The sequence below is a fragment of the Lichenostomus cassidix genome, chromosome 20 (assembly GCF_008360975.1).
Source record: "Lichenostomus cassidix isolate B80296 chromosome 20, HeHo_3.0, whole genome shotgun sequence".
Classification (NCBI taxonomy): Eukaryota; Metazoa; Chordata; class Aves; order Passeriformes; family Meliphagidae; genus Lichenostomus; species Lichenostomus cassidix.
In genome coordinates this window covers 7,174,962-7,196,111 of record NC_139500.1, presented here as the reverse complement: position 1 = coordinate 7,196,111, position 21,150 = coordinate 7,174,962, and the positions used below count along the sequence as shown (strand labels likewise).

At 60.2% G+C, this 21,150-nt stretch overlaps 2 protein-coding genes across 5 annotated transcripts; both read right to left on the bottom strand.

The window, feature by feature from the left end:
• Nucleotides 1–180: 180 nt before the first annotated feature.
• Nucleotides 181–1,353, bottom strand: ID1 (inhibitor of DNA binding 1). The gene is made up of 2 exons (XM_085079155.1): nucleotides 694–1,353; nucleotides 181–490 (listed from the first exon to the last, which is right to left on the bottom strand). The coding sequence occupies exons 1-2, from the start codon at nucleotides 1,012–1,014 to the stop codon at nucleotides 449–451; spliced, it is 363 nt and encodes a 120-aa protein (XP_084935281.1). The 5' UTR covers nucleotides 1,015–1,353; the 3' UTR covers nucleotides 181–448.
• A 4,848-nt stretch (nucleotides 1,354–6,201) lies between these two features.
• HM13 (histocompatibility minor 13) lies at nucleotides 6,202–19,287 on the bottom strand. Of its 4 annotated transcripts, none has more exons than XM_085079146.1 (13): nucleotides 19,047–19,287; nucleotides 17,618–17,716; nucleotides 16,304–16,386; nucleotides 15,137–15,225; nucleotides 14,275–14,360; nucleotides 14,037–14,162; nucleotides 12,112–12,169; nucleotides 11,519–11,602; nucleotides 11,169–11,205; nucleotides 10,066–10,168; nucleotides 9,238–9,323; nucleotides 7,436–7,563; nucleotides 6,202–6,468 (listed from the first exon to the last, which is right to left on the bottom strand). In XM_085079146.1, the coding sequence occupies exons 1-13, from the start codon at nucleotides 19,224–19,226 to the stop codon at nucleotides 6,269–6,271; spliced, it is 1,359 nt and encodes a 452-aa protein (XP_084935272.1). In that variant the 5' UTR covers nucleotides 19,227–19,287; the 3' UTR covers nucleotides 6,202–6,268. The 4 variants fall into 4 exon arrangements, with proteins under 4 accessions (XP_084935272.1, XP_084935274.1, XP_084935275.1 ...); XM_085079148.1 differs by having other exon boundaries at nucleotides 7,436–7,483; nucleotides 19,047–19,286; XM_085079147.1 differs by lacking the exon at nucleotides 7,436–7,563 and adding an exon at nucleotides 7,118–7,307 and having other exon boundaries at nucleotides 6,331–6,468; nucleotides 19,047–19,286.
• Between the last annotated feature and the right edge of the window lie 1,863 nt (nucleotides 19,288–21,150).

Here is a 21,150-nt window from a genome sequence, read left to right as displayed (position 1 = left end):
AGAGACCCCTTCCCCAGCACCACCACTTGGTCCCAGACCCTGTATTCCCCAGCAAACCTCCCCAGCCCACAGTGGTCTGCACGACCTCCCCCCCGCGTTTGGCGGGGCACATATCCTCGGGGCTGAACACGCCCAAAACCCAGGGGAGGGGGTGTGAGGGGCAGGAAGAAAAGGCACGTGTGGTCATCAGGACTTGTTTAATAACAAAACTCCAGCTATTGTAGAACAATATTCTCCAGCATCATTGTAATATACAATACGGGGAATGCTCTCAGCAATCTGAGAAGGAAGGATACAGCCCACGGCACCCCCTGCCCAGGCTGCACGGGGACCCCCAGGGGTCAGGGATGCAGGCGAGCCGCGGTGCTCAGGGCCAGGGTCCCGAGGACGATGCCCGTAGCGGGGCCGGGAACCCGGGAACGACGTCCGTGGTGGGTCCAGAGCGGTCTCAGCGGCAGAGGATCCGGTCGGCAGCGGGAATGCACGGAGCCTGCGGGAAAGGGACACGAAGCGGCCGGTGAATACTTGTCAGGAGGGTCCCGCAGAGGACGGGGATGGAGAGGGGACAGGAGGGAAGGACATCCCCGGGAAGGAGAGTATGCGGTGCAGATCGGGGGAAGGAGATTCCAAGGGAACGCCGGTGCTGCCCGGCAGGAGCGCGGGACAGAGCGGTGCCGTGGGATCCGCACTCACCTCGGGGGAGTCCCCAGCTGCGGCGGGGCGGGGGGGCCCGCATTGCAGCTCCAGCTGCAGGTCCCAGATGTAGTCGATAACGTGCTGCAGCAGCTCCACTTTGGAGACCCGCCGGTGCCGCGGCAGCGTCGGCACCAGCGCCCGTAGCCGCGAGTAGCAGCCCTTCATATCGTACAGCAGCGCGGCGGCAGCCTGCTCCGCCGCTCCCGGCGACACCCCCGGGCCCGGTCCGCAGCGGGCAGCCTCCCCGGGCCGCACCGCCTTCAGCGGGCCGCCGGCGCCCGCGGGCAGCGGTGAAGAGGCGACAGCGGCGACCTTCATGGTGAGGGACTGCGAGTAGAAAGCGCGGAGCAAGGAGCTGCGGGCGAACAGCGAACGCGCGCCCCGCCGTGACACTTATAGAGCGCAGGCAGCGGGCGGGCGGGGCGGCGGGGACAGCCACGGCCAATGGCGGTGCAAAAGGGACGGGAACGGCACCGCCCCCTCCATTCATGCGCCCCGAAGGGCAGAGTCTTAAAGGGGCAATGGCGAGGAAAGCGCCGTGACAGGCTTGGGCTGCGGTGCAGGGACACCGGCGGTGGGGAAGCTGCCGGGGTGCGGAGCGCCCACCCTGCCCCGCTATTAAGGCGGGCGATTGCCCCGCGGGTTGCCGGTGTCCCCTTGCCCGGTCGCCCCTTGCCCTGTGCAGGCCCCGGTGCCCCTCCGGGCGCTCGCCCCCCCGCGCTCCCCGCGCCCCCCCGCCTCCGCCGCGGCTCAGACCGTGAGACGCCAGGCTCGTGACGTCACCCATTCATAAAACGCCGCGCGCTGTCAGCGCGGCGCCGGGCGGGCGGTGCCCATGGCGACGGGGGCGGGGCGGGGGACACACACCTGCAGCCCCTACGGGGGGCACCGGGACCCCCACGGAGACATCGCCACCCCCGCGGGGACACCGGCACTCCCACAGCGAAGCCGGTATCCTCATGTGGATACGGGGGCGCCGGGACCTTACAGGAGGCACGGGGAACCCCATGGGGACACCTGGACCCCCCCGGCGGCACCGAGGCCCCACGGTGGCAGAGGCACACGGCATCCCCACAGGGGCAGCCCGTGCTCTGCGCCCCTCGCCCCAATTTCGGTATCTCTCGCTGTCCCCCTCTCGCAGGTCTCAAACCTTCGCAGAGCTGCTCGGTGGCGGCTGCCGGGGCGAGGGTCGCCAGATTCGGGTCCACCCGGGGGGTGGGCAGAGGGGTCGAGTGTGGGGCGGCGAGGGGACATGGGCTGCGAGCACCGTCCTGCCGCGGGGGAAACCGGCGGAGGTCCCAGCGCCCTGCGAGGCAGCCGGTCCTCGCCCCGAAGGGTTCCTGGTCCGGGCAGTAATTAGCGTTACTGCTAATTACCCCGCACCTGCGGGGAGGGCAGGCAGCGCCCCGGGAGGGCCCCCGAGCGAGACCCCGGCACACCCCGAGCAGCACGAAATGGTGTGGGAAGGGCGGGAGCAGGCAAAGCTGCAGCCTGAGACACTCCCGGGTGCGTGTACAGTGACACACGGGTGTGTGAACAGACACAGACACGCAGCGTGTGAGTGTGCATGTGCACACACAAAGGCATGGCATACACGTGCTTGCACACACCAGTGCGTGTGGGACACACCCAAACATGTGGACAGGCAGATTCACACACAGACACAAACCTGTGGAGCACAAACACAGCCACAAGGACAAGCACATGGATGGATTCACATACAGGTACACACACACGTCTACACACGTGCACTCTCATGCACACATGTACCCTGCCTTGCAGACCAACACGTGTGCCCAAGTGCCAGCGCAGCTCTCCCAGCTCCTTATGGGGTTGCACTGGGGGGCCAGACCCTGCTGCATGTTCCCAGGCATTCAGGGAGCTGAAGGCCTCCCCTCTTCTTCCTCTTCTAGGGGTGGGCAGCAATTCTGGAGAGCATGGACGAACTCCAACCCTGCCAGTCTGGCTGGGGGAAGCTGAATCCCTCTGTCCCCCTGTCCCTCCCTCTGTCCCTCCTCCCTGTGTCCCCCAGCCCGGTGCGGTGGCGGTTCCCAGGGTGGGCACGGCGCTGGGGTCGCCCCCTCCATTCAGGGCTCGGCGGAGGGCCCGGTGCTGCCCGGTTCCCACCGCGGCTCTCAAAGCTGCTAATTAGCCCCCATCTGGCGGCAGTGGCCGGGCCGCGGCGGGAGGCCGGGGACATTGTGCACAGGAATGTCTTTCAGGGCCGCCGGCCGGCCGCCGCCACCGCCAGCTGCGCCGCCAACAATGCCAGGACGAGCTGGACCCCGCGGCCTGCCACCGGCCGCCCGAGGCGGTGCGGGGATGGGGACGGATTGCGTGGCCGTGGTGGGTGTCGTGGCACTCGGGGCACAGCCGCCCTGGCACAGCCACTCCGGTTTCCCCAGCCCACAGAATGTCCCCGAGAGCAGGACACCTTCACTCCGTCCTTCTGCATGTCGGGGCGCTGGGGATGGGGTGCTGGGGTCAGGGCTGCCAGTGTGGCACAGGGACACTGCCTTGGCCACAGCTGGCCGCGGGGTCCCGGCCTGGCACGGCGTGCCGACCGGCGCAGCAGTGTTGTCCGGCAGAACACAGAGCTTCATTTCCATCTCAATTCTGGGAACGGGGCGCGCAGCGCGGTAACAGCAGCCTCGGCCATATGGTGCTGGCGGGGCTCAGCCCGGCCGGGGGGGCAGCCGGGGGCGGCTGCTTTGCGCTGAGCAGGGGTTGCCCGGCAGCCGAGCACATCAAAGCCCCTGGCCGCCCCCGCCCCGCCGGGACCACACAGGGCACGGCCGCGCCAGGCCGCCGAGGGGCCGCGGGGCTGCCTGTGCTGCTGTGATGGGGAGGCCGGGGTACAGCTGGCACCCCAAAACCGGCAGCACCTAGCCCTGCACTCCGGCATGCAGGGCTGGAAGGCAGCACAGACACCACCAGTCAGCGTGAGCCCCCACCAATGGCCAGGACCCCCAAACTTGGGCTGCTCCTGCCCTAGCTGAGGTTGGGCTCCATCCAGATCCCCTCTCCCGGTGCCATCCGCAGGTCATCCCTGAGGCTGCACAGAGCCTCTACCCCGTCATGTCCGCATGACAGTGCTGAGCCAGGGTTGCAGATGTGCCGGGGCCGCCGGCACAGCTGGAGCGGGGCCGAGGCCTGAGAAAGCCCCTGCGCATTCCCCTCCCGCCTTCTCCCTTCCCGTTCCCAGCTCCATCCGCTGCAGCCCAGACCAGCTGGAGCCAGGCAGCCCTTCCTGGGATTTATTCCAGCTTCCTGCCCCTCCTCGCCGGCCGGCCGGGGCTGGGGCTGCCTTGGGCTGCTTCCTCTCCCTGCTCACAGCCGCCGGCCGGGCGCCACTGCCAGTACCCATCATCACACGGGACCCTGGCTCTCACCACCAGCACCCACCACTCCATGGGACCCCAGCACTCATCACCAGCACCCACCACCACGGCGAAGCATCCCTCACCCTGTGTGGTGGAGCATGAGGTACAACTGCAGCACCCATCACCCATCATCACCCAGCTGCACCCCTGCTGTGGTGGGGAGGCTCCGCAGGGCTCTAGAGACAAGCAGCTCTGATGCGTCCCCCCTCATCCCAGGCACCAGCATTCCCCAAACATGAAACCACTCTACCCTTGCCTGGCATTTGCAACCCGTGCATCCCCAGCTCAGCCTATGCCACCCCACTGCAATTCCTGGTGGGAGCTTGGCACAAGGGGCATGCCCAGGGGCTCCCCTGGCCAACAGGCAATCTACACCACTGCCCTGAGGTGCTATGGGTGAGTGGGTGGGTGAGGATCATCCCAAACTCCACATCTGCTGGCAGCAGAACAGGCAGCTTTGGCCCCTGCCCTAGCTGGGCGCCGTTAAGTGGATGGAGGTTTCCTGCCGGAGTCGGCACATCCATGTTTCCGCAGCCCCCACTGAGCCGGAGGGATCCTGCAGAGAGGGGAAGGTGGCCCAGCAGCGGTCCAGACACAGTGGAGCCGTGTGGCCTCGGCCCTGCCGGGACCGGAGGTGCCACAGGCCCAGGTGCAGCAGGCAAGCGAACTGGGGACCGACGAAGTGCCGGCTCCACTGGCTCCTTGCAGGGCCTAACACACTTCCTTCCTCCTGGCCGGCCCTGGCTTATCGGCCAGGCAGGGTGAGGGGTGACCCCGCTCTCCCCTTTCCAGGCCTTCCGCTCCCTGCAGCCCTGGGAAAGCTCCCAGCCACACTTCCACCACACCTACAGCAGGCATGAGCTGCCCCGAGCTCTGCAGGGCAGCAGGAGGGTGATGCTCCCCCAGCCTGCTCCTGCACTCTTGGGGCCTCTGGAGGCTGCATGGGGATGCAGTTCCCATCACCCGAAGCCAGGGAGGATGCAGAGCCTCACAGGATGCGGTGCCAGCCCCGCACCAAGGGACACACCACGGTGCAGAGTGGGGTCCTGGCTCAGGGCAGGGTCCTGCACCCCACGGCAGAGCCAGAGTCCTCTTCCACGGAACACTGGAGGCTGGTGAAATCACATCTGGAGTCTAGACTCAGCGACTCGGTGGGCTGGGCCTGGCTGCCGCACTGTACCCAGGGCCTGCTGCACACTGTTTGCTTAGCTGGAGGTATTTAATTGGAATTAAAGTGGCCCCTCTTGTTTTTGCGGACAGGGCTGTTGGAAAAGGAGCTGTAAGTCATAGAAAACATCTGTAGGAGCCTGCGAAGGGTCATTAGATGGCAGAACGCGAGGCGCCACTTTTAGTGCTCGCAGCCGGCGCAGGGAATAATGGTTCAATACGGCTTTTGTGGAGGAGCTGCCAAGCCAGCAAACACTTTCTATTTATTCTGGCAGTGGGCATGGCTGGAGGGATGCAGGATCCTCCACATGTGGGCCCCCAGGATGGGTAGGGAGGACACTGCCAGTGCTGCAGGACATGGGGCAGCTGGTCCCAGTGGAAGCTGAGGTGAACGCTGGAGCAGCCCCTGATTGTAGCCCCTCCAGCCCCCATGCAGAGGGAGGTACCAGCATCCCCTGCCCATCCCAGCCCCAAGGGTGCAGGATGGTGCCTGGCTCTCTGCAAGGAAGGGGACAATTCATGCTGTCCTCACCCTGCTCCAGAGCTGGGTTTGGGGCCACCCAACCCTACCACTCCCATTCCTGCTCCCCCAGGCCATGGGGGCTCAGCCCCAACACGCTGAACACTCCACCAGCTGAGGCAAAGCATGTCCCCACACTGTGGGGCTCCTGCATCCTGATCCCTGTTCAGCCACCCTGCTCTGTGGCCAGATCCCAGCTCAAACCCACACAGGGGTCAGTGACTGCAGCCCTAAATCTGGGTGTCGTAGAGCAGGGGCCAGGCTGGGGGAAGGCCCAGTGCCAGAGGAGTGGGAGGGGGAAGGGGATGGTCACTTGGTCACTTGGAAACAGCCAGACAACGGCCACTGGCCCCACTGGGAGAAGGCGGGTGAGCTGGACGCCAATCCCGGTGCCGGCTGGGCGGCTGAGCAGGGGCATGGGCAGACCAGCAAGCCTTCCTTCAACATGGTTTAATATGAGAGAAAGCAAATGCACAATACAAAATTTAAAAACCGGCGTACATCAATACCCCACCTGGGTGGCTGCTCCGACACACACAACACGATGCTCTTGCACAATTGTTTCGTCGTCTGTCACTTGCAAAGGGTCTGGAGGCATCGGGCACAGCCCAAGGGCAAGGTCACTTCTCCTTCTTAGAGGCTTCTGTTGGCTCTTCTTTAGAAGCCCCCGGCACCTCCTTGGGGGTTGAGCTCTCCTCGTAGCTGGGGACAAGAGGGACATGAGTGGGGCCAGCTCTTCCCTGGGGATAGAACCCTGTACCAGGTGGGGACAGCCCAGTCTGTGGCCTTGGGGTCTGCCCTGCTGCTGCTGAGGACAGGTGGGCTTCAGCCATCAGCCTCCAGCACAGAAAGCCCCATGGGGCAGAGCCCAGGCAGGGAGATGAGGGATGCATTCCTCCCCCCCCAGACATCTTCAAGGATAGGGTGGACCCAGCCAGGGGCCAGCTCTGTGCCTGGTGGTCTGTCCTTGTTCCCAAGAGCACTATTGGATATCCTGGATAGCACATGCTTTCCTTGGCTAAGCACTGGTGCCAGCGGGGCCGGTTAACAGGGGAACTGCAGCAAGACCAACAGCAGTGATTCCTCCCAGGGTCTCTCTCACTTCTCTGCCTGCAAACCCCCTCCAGCAGCAGCCCCAGGGCTCTGGCTAAGGAAACAGGAATGCTGCTCCAAGCAGAAAGGATAACAAGGGCCAGGATGTCAAATACTCTCACCCTTCCCAGTCTCCTCTCAGAATGGGAGAGAAGCTGGCCCACAGCAGTGCAGTGACAGCTCCAGCCTCCGCCCATGGAGTGGGGAGAGCTGGAAATAGGGAGAGCTTGGACCAGGGAGAGCCAGGACCTGCCCCTACCTGGCCAGAGCGACAGACAAGGGGCCCCGGCGGCAGTGGCTACATGGCACTAGGGCTCTGCTGCCGGCGTCGGCGGGGACAGGACAGTTTCTGCTGCATGGAATCAGCCAGGCTGGCCGGCGAGCCAGACACCGTGGGGAAGTGGGTAAGTCTTGGTGTGTGTGGCAAGATTTCAGCAGAGGATTCATAGCTGCAGGAGAGAGAGGAAGCAGGAAGGGAAAGACAAGGACAGAAAGGAGAGGGGGGGTAGAGAAAGAAAAAGCAGAAGTGTTTTGGAGTGATAGCACTGAGAACAGGAAGCCCGGCATCCCCCTTCACCTGCTGACACCCGCCGGCCTCTCCTTGCCTGCAGACTCCAGGGCAGGGCTGCAACATGGAAAAGTGAGCCCTGAAACTCAGGAATGAGGTAGCTCCCACTGGCGTGAGCAGAGCCAGACAGCCAGAACCTAGGGAGAGCAAGCCTGGGCAGTGGGGAGGTAGCAGTGGAGCAGCCCAGGGGCTGGGCAGGTGGCAGAGAGATGCAGCAGACCCTGTCCTGCCGCTCGAGCACAGTGTGCCCTCAGCAGGTGTGAGGGGCAGGATGGGTTCCCACTGCTGAGGGAGGCAGAGCAGAGCTTCCTGCCAAGCCTAGGGAGGTTTGGCAAGGCTGAGAGCCATGGAGCTGATCGCAATGTCACCCACTTCTGCTCCACCAGCACCCCTTCCCTGGGCCTGCAGCACGGATCTGCTCACTCCCACCCTGCCTGCAGACCCTCTCTGCTGTGAGACACCATGAGCAGGCAGAGACCACAGGAACTGCCAGCTCCAGGGAGGATCAGGGTGCACCGAAGCAGCACAGTGGAGCTACACCTGGTGGGATTCCTGCGGTGGGAGCCACTGCCCTCCAGGCATAAATCCCTGTGAATCCCACTTCCTCTGCCTGCAACTGGAGCCACTTCAAGGGAGGTCTGGACCCCAGGGGCTGTCAAGTTTGCAGCCCCCCAGCATCCTGCCTTTGCCCTGGCAACACTTTGCTGCTGGAGCAGTTTGTGCTACTGCTCTGGTGGGGGGCACTAGCCCCTGGCTGCCAGGCTCCCTGCGCTCCTTTGCTGCCCAGCAGGCCTGGCCTCACAGCTCATCTCTCCCCAGTTTCCTGGCAGGAGGTGCTGCTGCTGTCAGCTGGTGAGTCACGGCACTGGGGAGAGCGGCTGCAGGATCCCAGGTGCACAGGAAGGACGATCCCAGGACACTCAGCGCCTGCAGCAGCGATCGTCAGAAGCAAACATCAAAGGAGGGGCAGGTGCGGCAGGGCTGGGGATGGCCCAGCTGAGAGCCGCTGGGAACAAGCATACCTGCATCTCCCGGGGGAGGGGAGGGAGCAGGGAGGACAGCTGGCTTCCCGCTGCGCCCTGTTTCCCTCTGAGCAGGCTGTGAGCTCAGGCAGGCCCCTCGGGCAGAGGCACTGGGGAAGCTGGAGGGTACACAGCCCTGTTTCAGGATGTTCCCTTCCCTCCTCTGCATCAACCATCGTTACTGTGCTGAGCCACCACCAAGTCTCACGCACGATGGAGAAACAGCTCCCAGGCAGGAGGCCAGAGCTGCCCACTGACAGGCTGAGAGAACAGCTGGAGCACAACAGCACAGCACAGTCCCCCTTCCTCTGTACCCACAGTCTCTGGGGCAGGGACACTGCTGCAAACCAGGAGACTTTGCCCAAGCAGAGAGGTTGGGATGTGCTCGAACCAGCCTTGGCTACTCTCACAACCAGCTCTGGCTCCATTTTTCCCCACCCACAGGCCCTGGGACACAATGACCAAGTATCTCCACACCAGGTGTGCAGTCCCACCCTCCCCTGCCTGCCAGCGCATGGGAAGAGTCTGTCACCGCGGCGTAGAGCAATACCAGGTGCTGCCTGCTGGTACCACACCACAGCTCCCACCCAGCTCCCGGGAGGCGCTGGAGCCAGGCCCGGCATGTACAAACACAGACCTGCTCCCTCCACCCACGCACGTGCCGATGCACACCCAGAGCATGCCCAGATGAACCCGTCCCTCCAGCTGTGCCCAGGCGTGGGAACATCTGCACGCTTCGTGTGCTCCAGTGCCGCCGGCAAAACAGCTCCATCCCCAGCTGAGGCTTACCTGAACATTTCGGTTACTTCTCCCTTTGCCAAGGCCACAAGAAGCGGGAATCCAATGCAGGCGGGGACCAGATACAGCAGTGCAGGCTGTGGGGAAGAAAAACAACTGTTACACCAAACCACAAGTCACCCCTTGGGAGGAGTGCGAGGTGAGCTCATGGCCTTTTCCCCTCTGCAGCCATGGTGTCTGTCACACAGCTGTAAAAAGGGTTAACACCCCAAGCAGCAGCTTTGAGAGCTAAGTTAGAGCTGCTGCAGCATGAAGCTAGATTCAGATATTCAGAGGATATTCAGAGGAAATTCTTCCCTGTGAGGGTGGTGAGATCCTGGCACAGGCTGCCCAGAGATGCCGTGGATATTTAATCCCTGCAAGTGTTCAAGGCCAGGATGGACAGGGCTTGGAGCAGCCTGGTTGGTCTCTGAGGTACCTTCCCAAACCATTCTGGGATCCTGTGAAAGTCCTCACTGTGAGGTCCTAGTGGGCCATAAACACACCAAGGGCCCCTGAGCAGACCACAGCATATGGGCTCCCAGGGCCCCCTGCAGCATAGCCAGTGGGTGCCCAAGATACCTTGGTTGCAAAGAGCCAAAAACCACAGGGCTCCTGGCTGAGGCGCTGTTGGAAACAAGGAGCCTTGCCCCAAACAGGCCTCTGCTCCAGCCAGGCACAGGAGCTCTGGGCAGGGAAAGGTAAAGGCATGCACTGGAAAATCAAAGCCAAGAGAAGGAATAAATCTACTTTTTCCTGGCAGGATGCAGGAACTTTGTGGCCAAGCTGGCCTGACCCACTTGGATGTGCATTCACGGGAGGCAGCAGGGTGGAGCTCACCTGGGCGTGCTTGAAGATGTGCATGATGAATATGGTGAGGCCCAGCCCAAAGATGTAGGCCACAAAGCTGGTGTAGAAATACGTGTGCGTGTTCTTCTTCAGGCTGCAGGGAAAGGGAAGAGCTCAGTGACTTCGGGTCTGGAATGCCAGTGGCTGAAATGGAACTGGCCTGGTACCCTCAGCCATCTCCCACCATACTGGAGTGTGGGGAGCAGTGCTCTGCCTGTGCAGCCCCTGGTGTTGTGGGAGGAGTGGGGGACTGGAGGCAGTGATACCCAGGTGAGGCACTGGAGAAGGGAAGGAGGCAAGTGATCCTGCTGCTGGATGGCAAGTAGAAAGGGAGGAATTGGGGCTGGGACCCAGGAAGAGGGTTCCATTGTCGTGGTGGAAACTGGCCTGTCCCTGGCTCTCAGCAGTTGCTGTTTTACCACAGGGCAGGCTGCGGGAACTAGGATTCCCAGCAGGTGCAGGCAGGATGTGGGTGGCAACACCTGGAAGAGCTGGCACAGACCAGAGGGTCTGTGCAAGAGCAGTGGGAGCAGGGCCACACCACCACAGTCACAGAGCACCCTGTTCCCCGGAGCCTTTCGGTCTGGGGCAACTGCTGCAGCCTGGCTGTAGGTGCAGCTTCCCTGCGTGGGAAGGAGCTGCTTCCTCCAACATCAGTGGCAACCTGGAGCCAGCACTGCCAGGCACTGATTTGCATCCACGCGAGCACTTCCCAGCTGCCAGCACCCCCAGCTCTTTCCCACGCTGTCACTGCTTTCTCTCACTGCCCTCTACTCCTTGGTTCCAGGGAGCTGGTGAGGCTCTGTGGGGTTGTTAGGTGCTGCTGTGCTGATCCCCATCCCTGTGCTGCCTGCCCTACCTATGTCTGAACTCAAACCACTCACCCCCGGCGCCCAGGACATACCCACAGAGCCAGCCCCCTCTTCCAAGAGCTTTTCCTTTTAGCCCCCTGGTCCCAACTCCCCACACCCAGCTCCAGAAGGGAGCACATGACTGCACTCCTGGCTCCCCCTTCCCTTTTTTCCTCTACAAAAGCAGCTCAAATATGCTGCAAGATCCAACCTGCCGGAGACCCTTCCCCGTCGCCTGCTCACCTGATATCAAACCGCAGCAGCAAGGCAATGAAGATCCCTGCGGGGAGAAGGAAATAATGAGGGGCTGGAAGTGGCAGGGAAGGGACAGCAAGGGGCCAGAGGATCAGGGCAGGCTGAGGGAGGTAGGGCAGGACACGCGGCGCTGCCGTGCCGGTGCCGTGCCCGGGGTGACAGTGCCCTCTCGTGGCACGCGGCACGGGGACAGCACCCAAACCTGCGGAGAGACTCCCAACCCATCGGGAGACCCGAGCAGGGCTGCGCCTGGCCAAGGGCAGAGCGAGGCACCTGCTCAGCTCCCTGCAGACCCCTCAAGGGCGACCCCAGTCCAGCCCCCCGTCTTCTGTTCTCACCTGGAATGACAATGTCCCCCAGTCCCAGCATGGCGAAGTTGTCGGCATCCAGCCCCTTCTCCAGCAGGTCCTGAGGGAAAACCACTGCGAGGAGCAGAGTGAGGCACAGTGAGGGGGAGTGTCCCCACTGAGCAGACCCCGGCCCACTGGGCCTGGCAAACAGGGACTGGAGGAGGGCAGGATCCCTGTCCCTGTCCTTGGCCCCCTCCTCCCCTGTAGCTCCCCTTGTTCTTTCTCGGACAATTCCAGGACGAGAAACCAAGGCATCCCAGTACCCAAACTACTGCATGCTCCACAGCAGCACCAGTTCACCCCTCCTGCTGTTTTGGGGCTCTGTGGTTTGATTTTTTTAATTTTTTTTTTGTGGTGTTTATTTGGTTTGGATTGTTTTTACCACCAGGTGAAATTGCACACTCTGAAGGTGCAGAGTGACCCAGACAGACCAGGGCTCTGCAAACCATCCCTCTCCAGAGACCTGGCTTGGCTTCAGGCTGGCCAATGACAGGGAGGAGAGGTCAGTAGCAGGAAATGTTCCTGCACACATCCCAGCCTGAGCCATCTCCAGAGGTGGAGAGCCCTGAACATCTACTCACATTTTATTGGGGCCTCAAATGATTTGGCAACTGTCACCATCACGTTGGTGCCGAAGACCTAGAACAGAGGAGCCCAAGGTGACCACAGCTGCACAGGAACTGACACACACTCAGCTACAGACTCACCCCAGGGCCAGGAGTGGCCTCAGTGGCAGAAAATAGCCTGATCTGCCAAAATGTGGGTGCAGGAGCCCTACAAGCAAGCCCATCGTCCAAGGGAGGAGGCATATGACAGCACTGGGGGAGGTGGCCATTTCATGGCTGTCCTGCTTTCAGAGTAGCATGGGGACAGCACTCACATGGCAGAGCTGCTGCCCACCATCCAGCCCTGCACTTGGTTCAGCTTTAATATGTCAGCTCCATGGAAGGTCCAACTGGAGGGCAGGAGGTACCAGAGTAGTGCCTGAGCTGGGAGCTTCCAATGGGGACAGGGGCAAGTGTCAGATCAGCTGCAGTTTGCTCTGAGGTCATTTACTTGCATGGCCCTATCAGCTGTAAATACTGGCAGCGTTTGGGGAGTGGACTGTAAACAGTGAGGGCAGCCACCCTGATCTCTGCTCCTTTCCATCTCCAAGCCTCCAGTCCAGCAGGCACAAAAACCAGGTGCTGGTTAGCACTGTGTGAGCAAGATCCTGGAGCACTGGATTAAAGGGAAACCTTAAAGCAAGTCCTGAGCATTGCCACAGAGTAACAGGACTCCACATTGGGATCAAGGAAAAGCACCCCAAGCAAATTTTCCCCAAAATTTTTTTCCAAAAAAAGACTACGTAGGGGTAATAGCATTGACCCACTGAGATCTCCTTCCTCCTTGAAACCCTCCTGGGATCTCACTGTGATTAAATCCACACCAAGATTCAAGTGACCAGTTCCTGCAGCGGGGCACAGTAAGAGGGCTTCTACTTCAAGGCAGCCCTTCTGTAAGTCTCCAGCAATCCATGGGGAAGCTAAGGTGGGAGACAGCCAGCAAGTGGAGAGCAGAGGGGTGCACTCGTCTCCAAAGTGCTGGGAAGACACTTGCACACCAAGCAGGGCCTGGGGCACCAGGTGTGCTAAGGCAGAAGGCTGAGTCCTCTCCAGCTGAGAGCTGTGGAGGAAGTGGCCCACAGGCTAAAAAACCACAGAGCCCAGACTGTTAACGAGCCTGGGAAATGGGCAGCACTGGCCGAGAACAAAACAACTCACAGTAGTCAGGCATAAATATGGAGGGATTACTGAGGCAGCTGCAGAGCTGCTGGACAGACCTCAATGTATACAAGGCTCTCAGACATTTGGAAACATGGTGATTCACAAGGTGGAGGCAGCAGGAAGGAGTGGGGAATATGGACATTACAAGGAGAACTATTCTCCCATGCCTGGAGCAGAGCACACGACTGCATTCCTGCCTTCCCCTTCCCCTCTACAAAAGGAGCTCAAATACTGCAAGAAATAAGGAAAACCTCAAAATTAAGAACTCAGGGTGCAGCACTGGCTGAGGAAAAGGGACTGGAGGCATTCCAGGGTCTGGTCCTCTGTGCAAGAGAACAGAAGGACACTAATGAAATCAGCTGATGAAAGAGCCAAAGCACAGCTCATACAAGCAGGTTCAATGTGCCCCAGAGCAGCCTCCAGCCCACCCAACAGCTGTCAGACTTTGGGAAGACCATAGCAGGGAATACAGGACTGGATATGACACACTCTCAGTACCCCACAATAGCCCTGATGAGGTCCTTGCCAGCCCTGGGCTCTCTGAGAGAGAGAATAAAAGAAAATGTATTTGATGAGCCACATTCTGCCACTGTGGATTCTGTCAACCCCACTACACTCCTCTGGGCTGAGAGAGTGAGAATTCTGACTGCAAATGTGTGTCCAGCCAGCGTGGTGCCTCCAGAAAGGCAGAATGCCAGGCACATGCTTCTGTCAACAGCCTGCAGAGTGCTCCTGCTTACCCAGAACACATCGTAGATGAAGAGGCCCCCAAGCAAGATGCAGCCAGTGCTGACATTGTTCAGGTGCAACAGCTCCACCCCGTTGAGGGAGAATGCCAGTCCGAAGAGATTGTTGGCAATCCAGTGCTGGGAAGGACAGGAAAAGGAGATCTGGGTCCCGCTGCACATGGGACCCCCACCTTGCGGGCAAAGGGGTCTGTGTCCGATCCAGCCCAGTCCCCAGCTGTGCCTCACTTACCTTTCTCAGCAGGTACCAGACCCCCACAACACTGCTCAAGGCCAGGCACACAAGATCCTTGGTGTCAAACTCGTAATTCACTATTTCTGCAAGAAAACAGAGAAGTCAGATTTGGGGCAGGCCGGGCAGCTCCCCTTTCCGCGCAAGGCCAAGATGAGTGATTCCACAGCTGGGGAGCCCAGAGCTCAGTGCTCACATCCCAAACGAGGGGACTGTACCCATGGTACACACGTGCAAACCGCCTGGGAACGAGCAATGGGCCCTGGAAAGCTCAGACCTTCTCCTTCAGCCAGACTCTGCACATGGACAGCATCCGCAGTCCTGCTGTCAACAAGGAAATTGGATTCAGGCACTGCCTTAGGCAGGGAGAAGCAAATCTTCTCCCTCTTCCTGTGCCAGTTAACTCCTGGTGGTATCACCAGAAACACTCCCTTACCAGTAAAGTTACTACTGGGCAGGATGCTTATCAAAGAATCTTCTGCCAGTGCAGATCTGGCCCAGACAAGGCAGCACAGACTTATGCTACACAAGGGGCTTAAATAAAAGCTTAAATAGAGGCTGTGCACTTAACGGCAGCCATAGCTCCATCCCTACAGCACTCTGAGAGGTGTTTCTGGGGTCTCGCTGCCAGTCAGAGGCAACACAGAGGCAGAGTGCTAGCCCAGCTCTGCAGGGATGCACAGGGCTCACACTGGCTATGGAAGCTCAGCAGGGAGCAAGAGGCAAGGTGACTCTTTGAGAAGGTTGTTCCAATGGGCTGAAAGTTTTAAGACCAAAAAGGGGAAAAAAAAAAAAAAAAAAAAAAGAACAGTAAAGGCAGAAAACATTCAGGCTCCCCTGAGAAACCTGCTAGCCAACGTACCCTCCTTGCTCTCCCCGGAGCCCTGGGTGAAGAGGAGCTGGTACTGTTTGTTGGGGAAATTTGCAGGGAAGAATCTGTTCATCATAGGGCTGAAACGAGAGGTGTAGAGAAGGGCAGTTCGACAGAAACCCCACAGGATGTGCTGCCCAGCACCTCTGTGCTTGAGGGAGCCCCACACCCCCTCCCAAGATGGGGAAATGCCAGCTTCTGCTCCATCAGGAACTGGCAGGAGCCACAGCAACTCATCCTACACAGAGATCTGATCTGGCTGTATGTGACAGTCCCCCAAAGACTCCAGAGCAAGACAACAGAGCATCACCTACAAGAAGAGAGGACCCACCCCACACCCCAGCAAATGCCCTGTGCCCCCCAGCAACCTCTAGGCACTCAGTGCTGGCTGGGCCAACACTGACTGTCTCTGCTGCAGGTTGGGGAAAAGCATTTAGGGAAAGCATCTGGTTCCCCATGCCCCAGAGCTCAGGAAACAGGAAACCAGCTTGACTTTTTCAGTTACTGAAACAGCCTGAGCTTTCAACATCTCGTGCCATGCATCACCATGAGAGGCCAGGGACATCACCATGAGCTCCAGCTGCCTGTATGACCCATCCCAAAAAGGGGCACATGGGTGCTGAAGAGCTCTCCCCTCTCCAGGGCAGCAAGGACTGTGCCAAGTTGGATATTAGGAAAAGGTTCTTTGCCCAGAGGGTGGCTGGGCACTGTTACAGACTCCTCAGGGAAGTGGTCATGGCCCCACGCCTGCCAAACTTCAAGAACTGTTTGAAAAATGCCCTCAGAAACAAGGTGGGGTTTTTAGAGTTGTCCTGTGGAGGGTCAGAAGTAGGGCTCAATCCTTGTGGACCCCTTCAAACTCAGGATATACTGATTCTGTGATTCTGAGCCATAGGAGCTCCAGTAAGTTGGCCTAGTCCCTTGATGGTGTCCACTCACAACTCCACAAGCTCTTCCAGTGATGCTTTACAGGATTTTGGCTCCTTAGGACCCCCAGGGCTTTGGTTCCCACCACCAAGGGACAACACCCTAAGATGCTGGGCAAATACCCTAAAGACCTGGCACTGCTGCACAGCAATGGTGCTTTAAAAACCTTGCAATAAAATGAACTGAAGCCTTGGGTAGCCCTGCCCAGTCACACCCATCCCTGTGCTGTACCTGATAGTGTGGGACAGGGCCAGGATCCCCAGCACAAAGAAATACATGGAAAGCAGAAGATTGATGTACTCTTGAGAGAATATCTGCAAGACAAAACCACAGAGGGGTTAGTTACCACAGCATCCTTCCCATCCTCATGCTCCTGTTGGCAGCTGCTGTGTCAGTGCTCCAGGGAGATGAGAAGAATAGCTGGAATAACCCAAATTCCTGCATGCTGAGAGAGGATATGTTGGAAATAGCCATGTGCTCAAAGAACAAGCACAATGGGCCCGTGAGCTGTTGTGCATCTGTGAGCTGCTCAGGTCAAAAAATAACTCCAGTGCTGCGGAAAGGAGGCCAGAGCTTCCCCCACGGAGCAGGGAGTGAGGCATCACTCCCAGGGGCTGCCCTGGCCCAAGGGAGCAGCAGCATCCCCTGCCCTAATTAAACAGGGCATTATTAAAACTCCTGCCCTCCAAGACAGCAGGCTCCCTTACCAAATCACACCCCTACAAACCATCGTGGAGAGATCCTGGGGCCCCCCATGCTCTCCTAGAAGGGGGATGCTGGAATAGGAGAGCACATGGCACACAGCCGTTGGCAGAGAATGGACTGAACTGCACCTTAGCTCTGCAGCTTAACCCTCACCTCCAAGTGATCCAGGAGCACCTTGGCACCTTGCAGGTATTCCAAAACAGCACAGCTGGAAGCTGCCATGCCCACAGGACCACTCTGCACTGCAGCCCCACAGCTCCCCAGGCCCCTCTGGGAGCTCAGCCATGTGCCAGACCTGCGTGGGCAGACCAAGGTGCTCGAGGCCAAGACACCTTCTCCACACCAACAAAAGCACATGCTGCTCAGAGCTCCCATCCGTGACTCAGGTCTGACTCTGCCTGCAGGCTCTGAACCTCTAAAAGACTTCACCTGATCACACAGGGGCTCCCCCAGGCCTACAGCTGACATGCTCCAGGTGCACAGTATGAAGCACAGCACAGAGACAGCAGCGTTTGCCCCTCAGAGTCCCTGGCACCCTCTGGCTCCAGCCCATGTCCTGCCAGGCTGGCCCACGGAGGCAGGAAGAGCTCAGGGCTATTTGCTCCTCGGCAGCCCTCCAGAATCAACCTGTGCACAAACAGGCTCTGATTTTCCCCCAAGCTGTGACAATTCAGGCAAGAACTGACGTCCTCCTGCACCGTGACACTGAAGAGCTCGATCTGTGCAGCCTTACGCCACCTTCTGTCCCAACACTAAGGGCCAAAACCAGAGTCAGCCCATCATGGGAGCTCCTGCCAGGCAGGAGGCCATCCTGCCCCAGCTCCAGTGTCACCCACTTACTTTAAAGAAGAGGTAGAGCCCCAGGAGGGTGCAACTGGCAACAATGGGAAAGCGAGCAGCGTCTCGGCTGGTAATGGTCTCTGGCATCTCCGAGGAGTTCTGGGGAGGGAAGGAGAGGACAGGAATGGATCAGCCACTGCTCTGGCTTCACACCTGAGCAGAGGGCAAACAGACTAAACAAGCAGGGCTCCACAGTGCTTTCAAGAGGGAGAAGACACCCACTGGCCCCTGCTGTATCTGGAAGTGAGGCTGTGTCAGAGGCAGAACCGAGATGGAAAACACAAACCTCACACTTGTCCCTCACAAGGCAGCCACAATTTACTGTTTTTCTCCTCTTGGAGAAGGAAAAAAACTCTGTGCTGGCGTTGTTCCTTTCTGCCCTGCCCAGAGGGGAGCTGGGCTCCCTCACCGCTCACGCCCAGCCAGCCCCATCTGTGCCACCATCTGTGATCACCCTGTGCACAACAAACCTCTCCAGCCACCTTCTCATCCTTCACCTTGCTCTTGGGACACTTCTTGTGCTCAAAAGCCCCAGATTTATAAACCCTTCCAGGACATCTCTGCACCAGCTCAACCATCCCTTTTCAAGCCTTTTCCCACAGGAGATCTTCAGCTTTCAGAGGAGGCAGAGGGCTGCCTGTTTTCTGCCTGCTCCCTGCCTGCTCCAGACCCAGCTGGCTGCTGCTCAGAGATCTAATCTCATTCAGGCAAACACCTGCGGCCAGCACAGATCGAGGGCACCTCGGGAGCCCTTGTGCAGCTTATCCCAGGCACAGCAGTTGTCACGCTGTCCCTGGCAGTGCAGAGGTGCCCAAATTCCTGGTGCTCCCCACACAGTGAGAGATGAGAATCCCCTGCCCTGAACCATGGCTGGGCTCTGCTCACAGTCCCCAGATGCTTGGGCTGACAGAAGCCCCCAAAAATCAGCTGACGCCCCTGATATGAGGCTTAAGAGCACATAAGGAGATTTTAAAAATAGTAGTAGATCAGACTGTGTAAAACAGTCCTTCCTCCTGAGCTACAGCAGCCTAAGTGATGGGACTTAAGTCCCTGCTGTGAGATGCAGAGAACAGCGGGAGGGGTGCAGGGACAGGACAGGGTGTGCAGGCAGAAGAGCACCCCGGACCAGCCCCAGTGCCGCGGGGCAAAGCCACACACGAGTCCCCCCAGCACAGCTCCTCTTGCGGAGGGACAAGGGACGGTTGTGTTTTGCAGCACTTGAATTTATCGGGGCAGTGAGGACGTGGCTGGAGAAGCCCCGGGGGAAGCCAACTCTCTCCCCGGGGTCCCCTGCCTTTCCAGGCCCAGCGCCGGGGCCGGGGCGGGGGACATGCAGCTGCCGGTCCGCCCGTCGAACGGGGAGCCCAGAGGGGACCTTTGGGGAGGGGCGAGGCCTACGGGCCCGGCTGCCCCGGAGCCGCGGGGGTACCTTGCTCTTGGCGCAGCTGACGGAGCGCAGCGCCCCGAAGAAGATGGGCAGCAGCGCCATGAGGACGAGGCTGCCGTAGGCCAGCGCCATGCCCTCGGGGGTGGCGGGCGGGCGGGCGGGGGTCCCGGCCCCGGACGCGGCCCCGGCGGCGCTGCCGTTGTGCGCCGCGGGCTCCTCCATGGCGGCTGCTCCCACCGCGGTCCGCACCGACACGTCCCCTTACCGGCCGGAACTACGTCACGCGTAGCGCGCTGAAGCTGGGACCGCCCCCGCGGCCGCCTTGCCAGGAGAAGGGCAGCGGCAGGCGGAACCCTGCGACACCGGGCCGGACACGGGCTGAGCCCTGCGCGACCCTCCCTGCCCTGCCCCTGCTGTGTAAGGGACAGGGGAGAGCCCGAGGGGTCCGTACGGTCCCGGTTTCCCGCAGCACCTCCGGAGCACGAGCGGGGAGTTGGCAACTCCAGGTGGGGTCGGGGTCTCCTCACTGCCCTGGGTTTTCTTGCCTTTCGGCGTTTTCCAAGGACCTTCCCCCCGCCCCGTCCTTGGGAATCCCCCTTGGGAATCCCTCTTGGGTGCTCCCAGCCCACCCGTGGTCACACAGCCCCTGTGTAAAATGCCTTAAAAATGGCAGCAAGCTCTCCCCACGCGCTGGACTGGGACCAGGGCTCTGCTGGAAAACTGGCCGAGATGTGTGTTTTCCTCACAAATACTCCAAGCCGCTGGCAGCTCAGATGTGCCACCAAGCCTTCTCCTCCTCCTCGCCGGCATGAAAGTCTGCTGAGGAGCAAAAATTGGTGAAGATTTGAGCACAGTGAAATGGTGCTGGCCTCAGTTCAGATCTGAGCCTTGGGCAGGAGATGGGAGCACAGCAGGGATTAAAACGCAAGTCTTAAATTTTCTTAAAATGTCTTTTAAATGTTATATTTTAAATAAAAAGGGTCTATTTCAGGACTGGGGTGATTCATAGTTCCGTGTTTCAGGCGGAGGGCAGATGGGAAGGCCTCCTGGGAACCCCTCTCTGCGGGGTTGGCCTCCTGCCCGGGATGCTGCTCTCTCCCTGTGACTGCTGCTCCCACAGCGGAGAAGGATGGGCAGCCAGAGGCAGTGTGCCCACACACCCCACTGCAGCCCACCCTGCTGCCTGCCATGGCCCAGCCTGGCACAGCACAGCTCCTGACCCCCTCATTGCCCCCTCCGGGGGCTCACCTGCCTCCGAAATCCCAGCCAGGCTTGGGAATCCTCACAAAGGGCAGGGTTGCTCACAAGGTGCAGAGAGAGATGGGGGAGTCAGGGGTTGGTGTCTCAGGGTGGCCACATGCCAGCCAGGGGCCAGCAGGGTCCCACGGAGGTGGGAGCAGGGTGGTGGCACCGGGGCTGATGGCACCAAGGAGCCCATGGGACTGGGGAAAACTGTACTAGGCTGGTGGCCACGCAGGGATGGATGGCACTGGGACTGATGGCTACCCAGGGACAGGTAGCACTGGAGCCTAAGGCCAGCCAGGGACATATGGCACTGGGATGGCCCTGAGAGCACTCGCTGGAGCAGCCGGTACCACCGAGACCTGGCACCACCTTCCCCAGGGGTGGGCTTAGCTGGGGGCCACAGGCAGTCCCTGGCCCCCTGCCAGCGCCTCCTCTTTCCACCCTCCCTCCTCCTCCCACCCTCTCTCCGTTTCCCAGCGCCTCACCGTGGCCCCCCTTGGCCTCTCCTCCCATCCTCCAGCACGGCCGCATTTTTCTGGGTTTGAGCTCATTCTTTCCACTCCCCTCTCTGCTGACTGCCAATTTTCCATCCCATGGCCCCCCTCCCCCGGCTCCTGACACAGGGAAACACCAGCTGCAGCTGCGGGAGGGACCAGCAGCAGCAAGGAGCCCCTGTCCCTCGGGTGCAGCCCCCAACCCCGGCGTGCCTGACGCTGTGTGAACCACAGCATCGCTTCCAGCAGCACCAGGAATCTATGTGCCTCGAGCTCCAGGGCAGAGCAGCAGCCAGGGTGGAGCAGCAATGCCATGGGCACTGAGCAGCACAGAAAAAATCTGAGCACCCATCTCCCTGGTTCTGAGAACAAAGCTTGGGATTTGCAGCTCTGGAGATGGTTTTCCC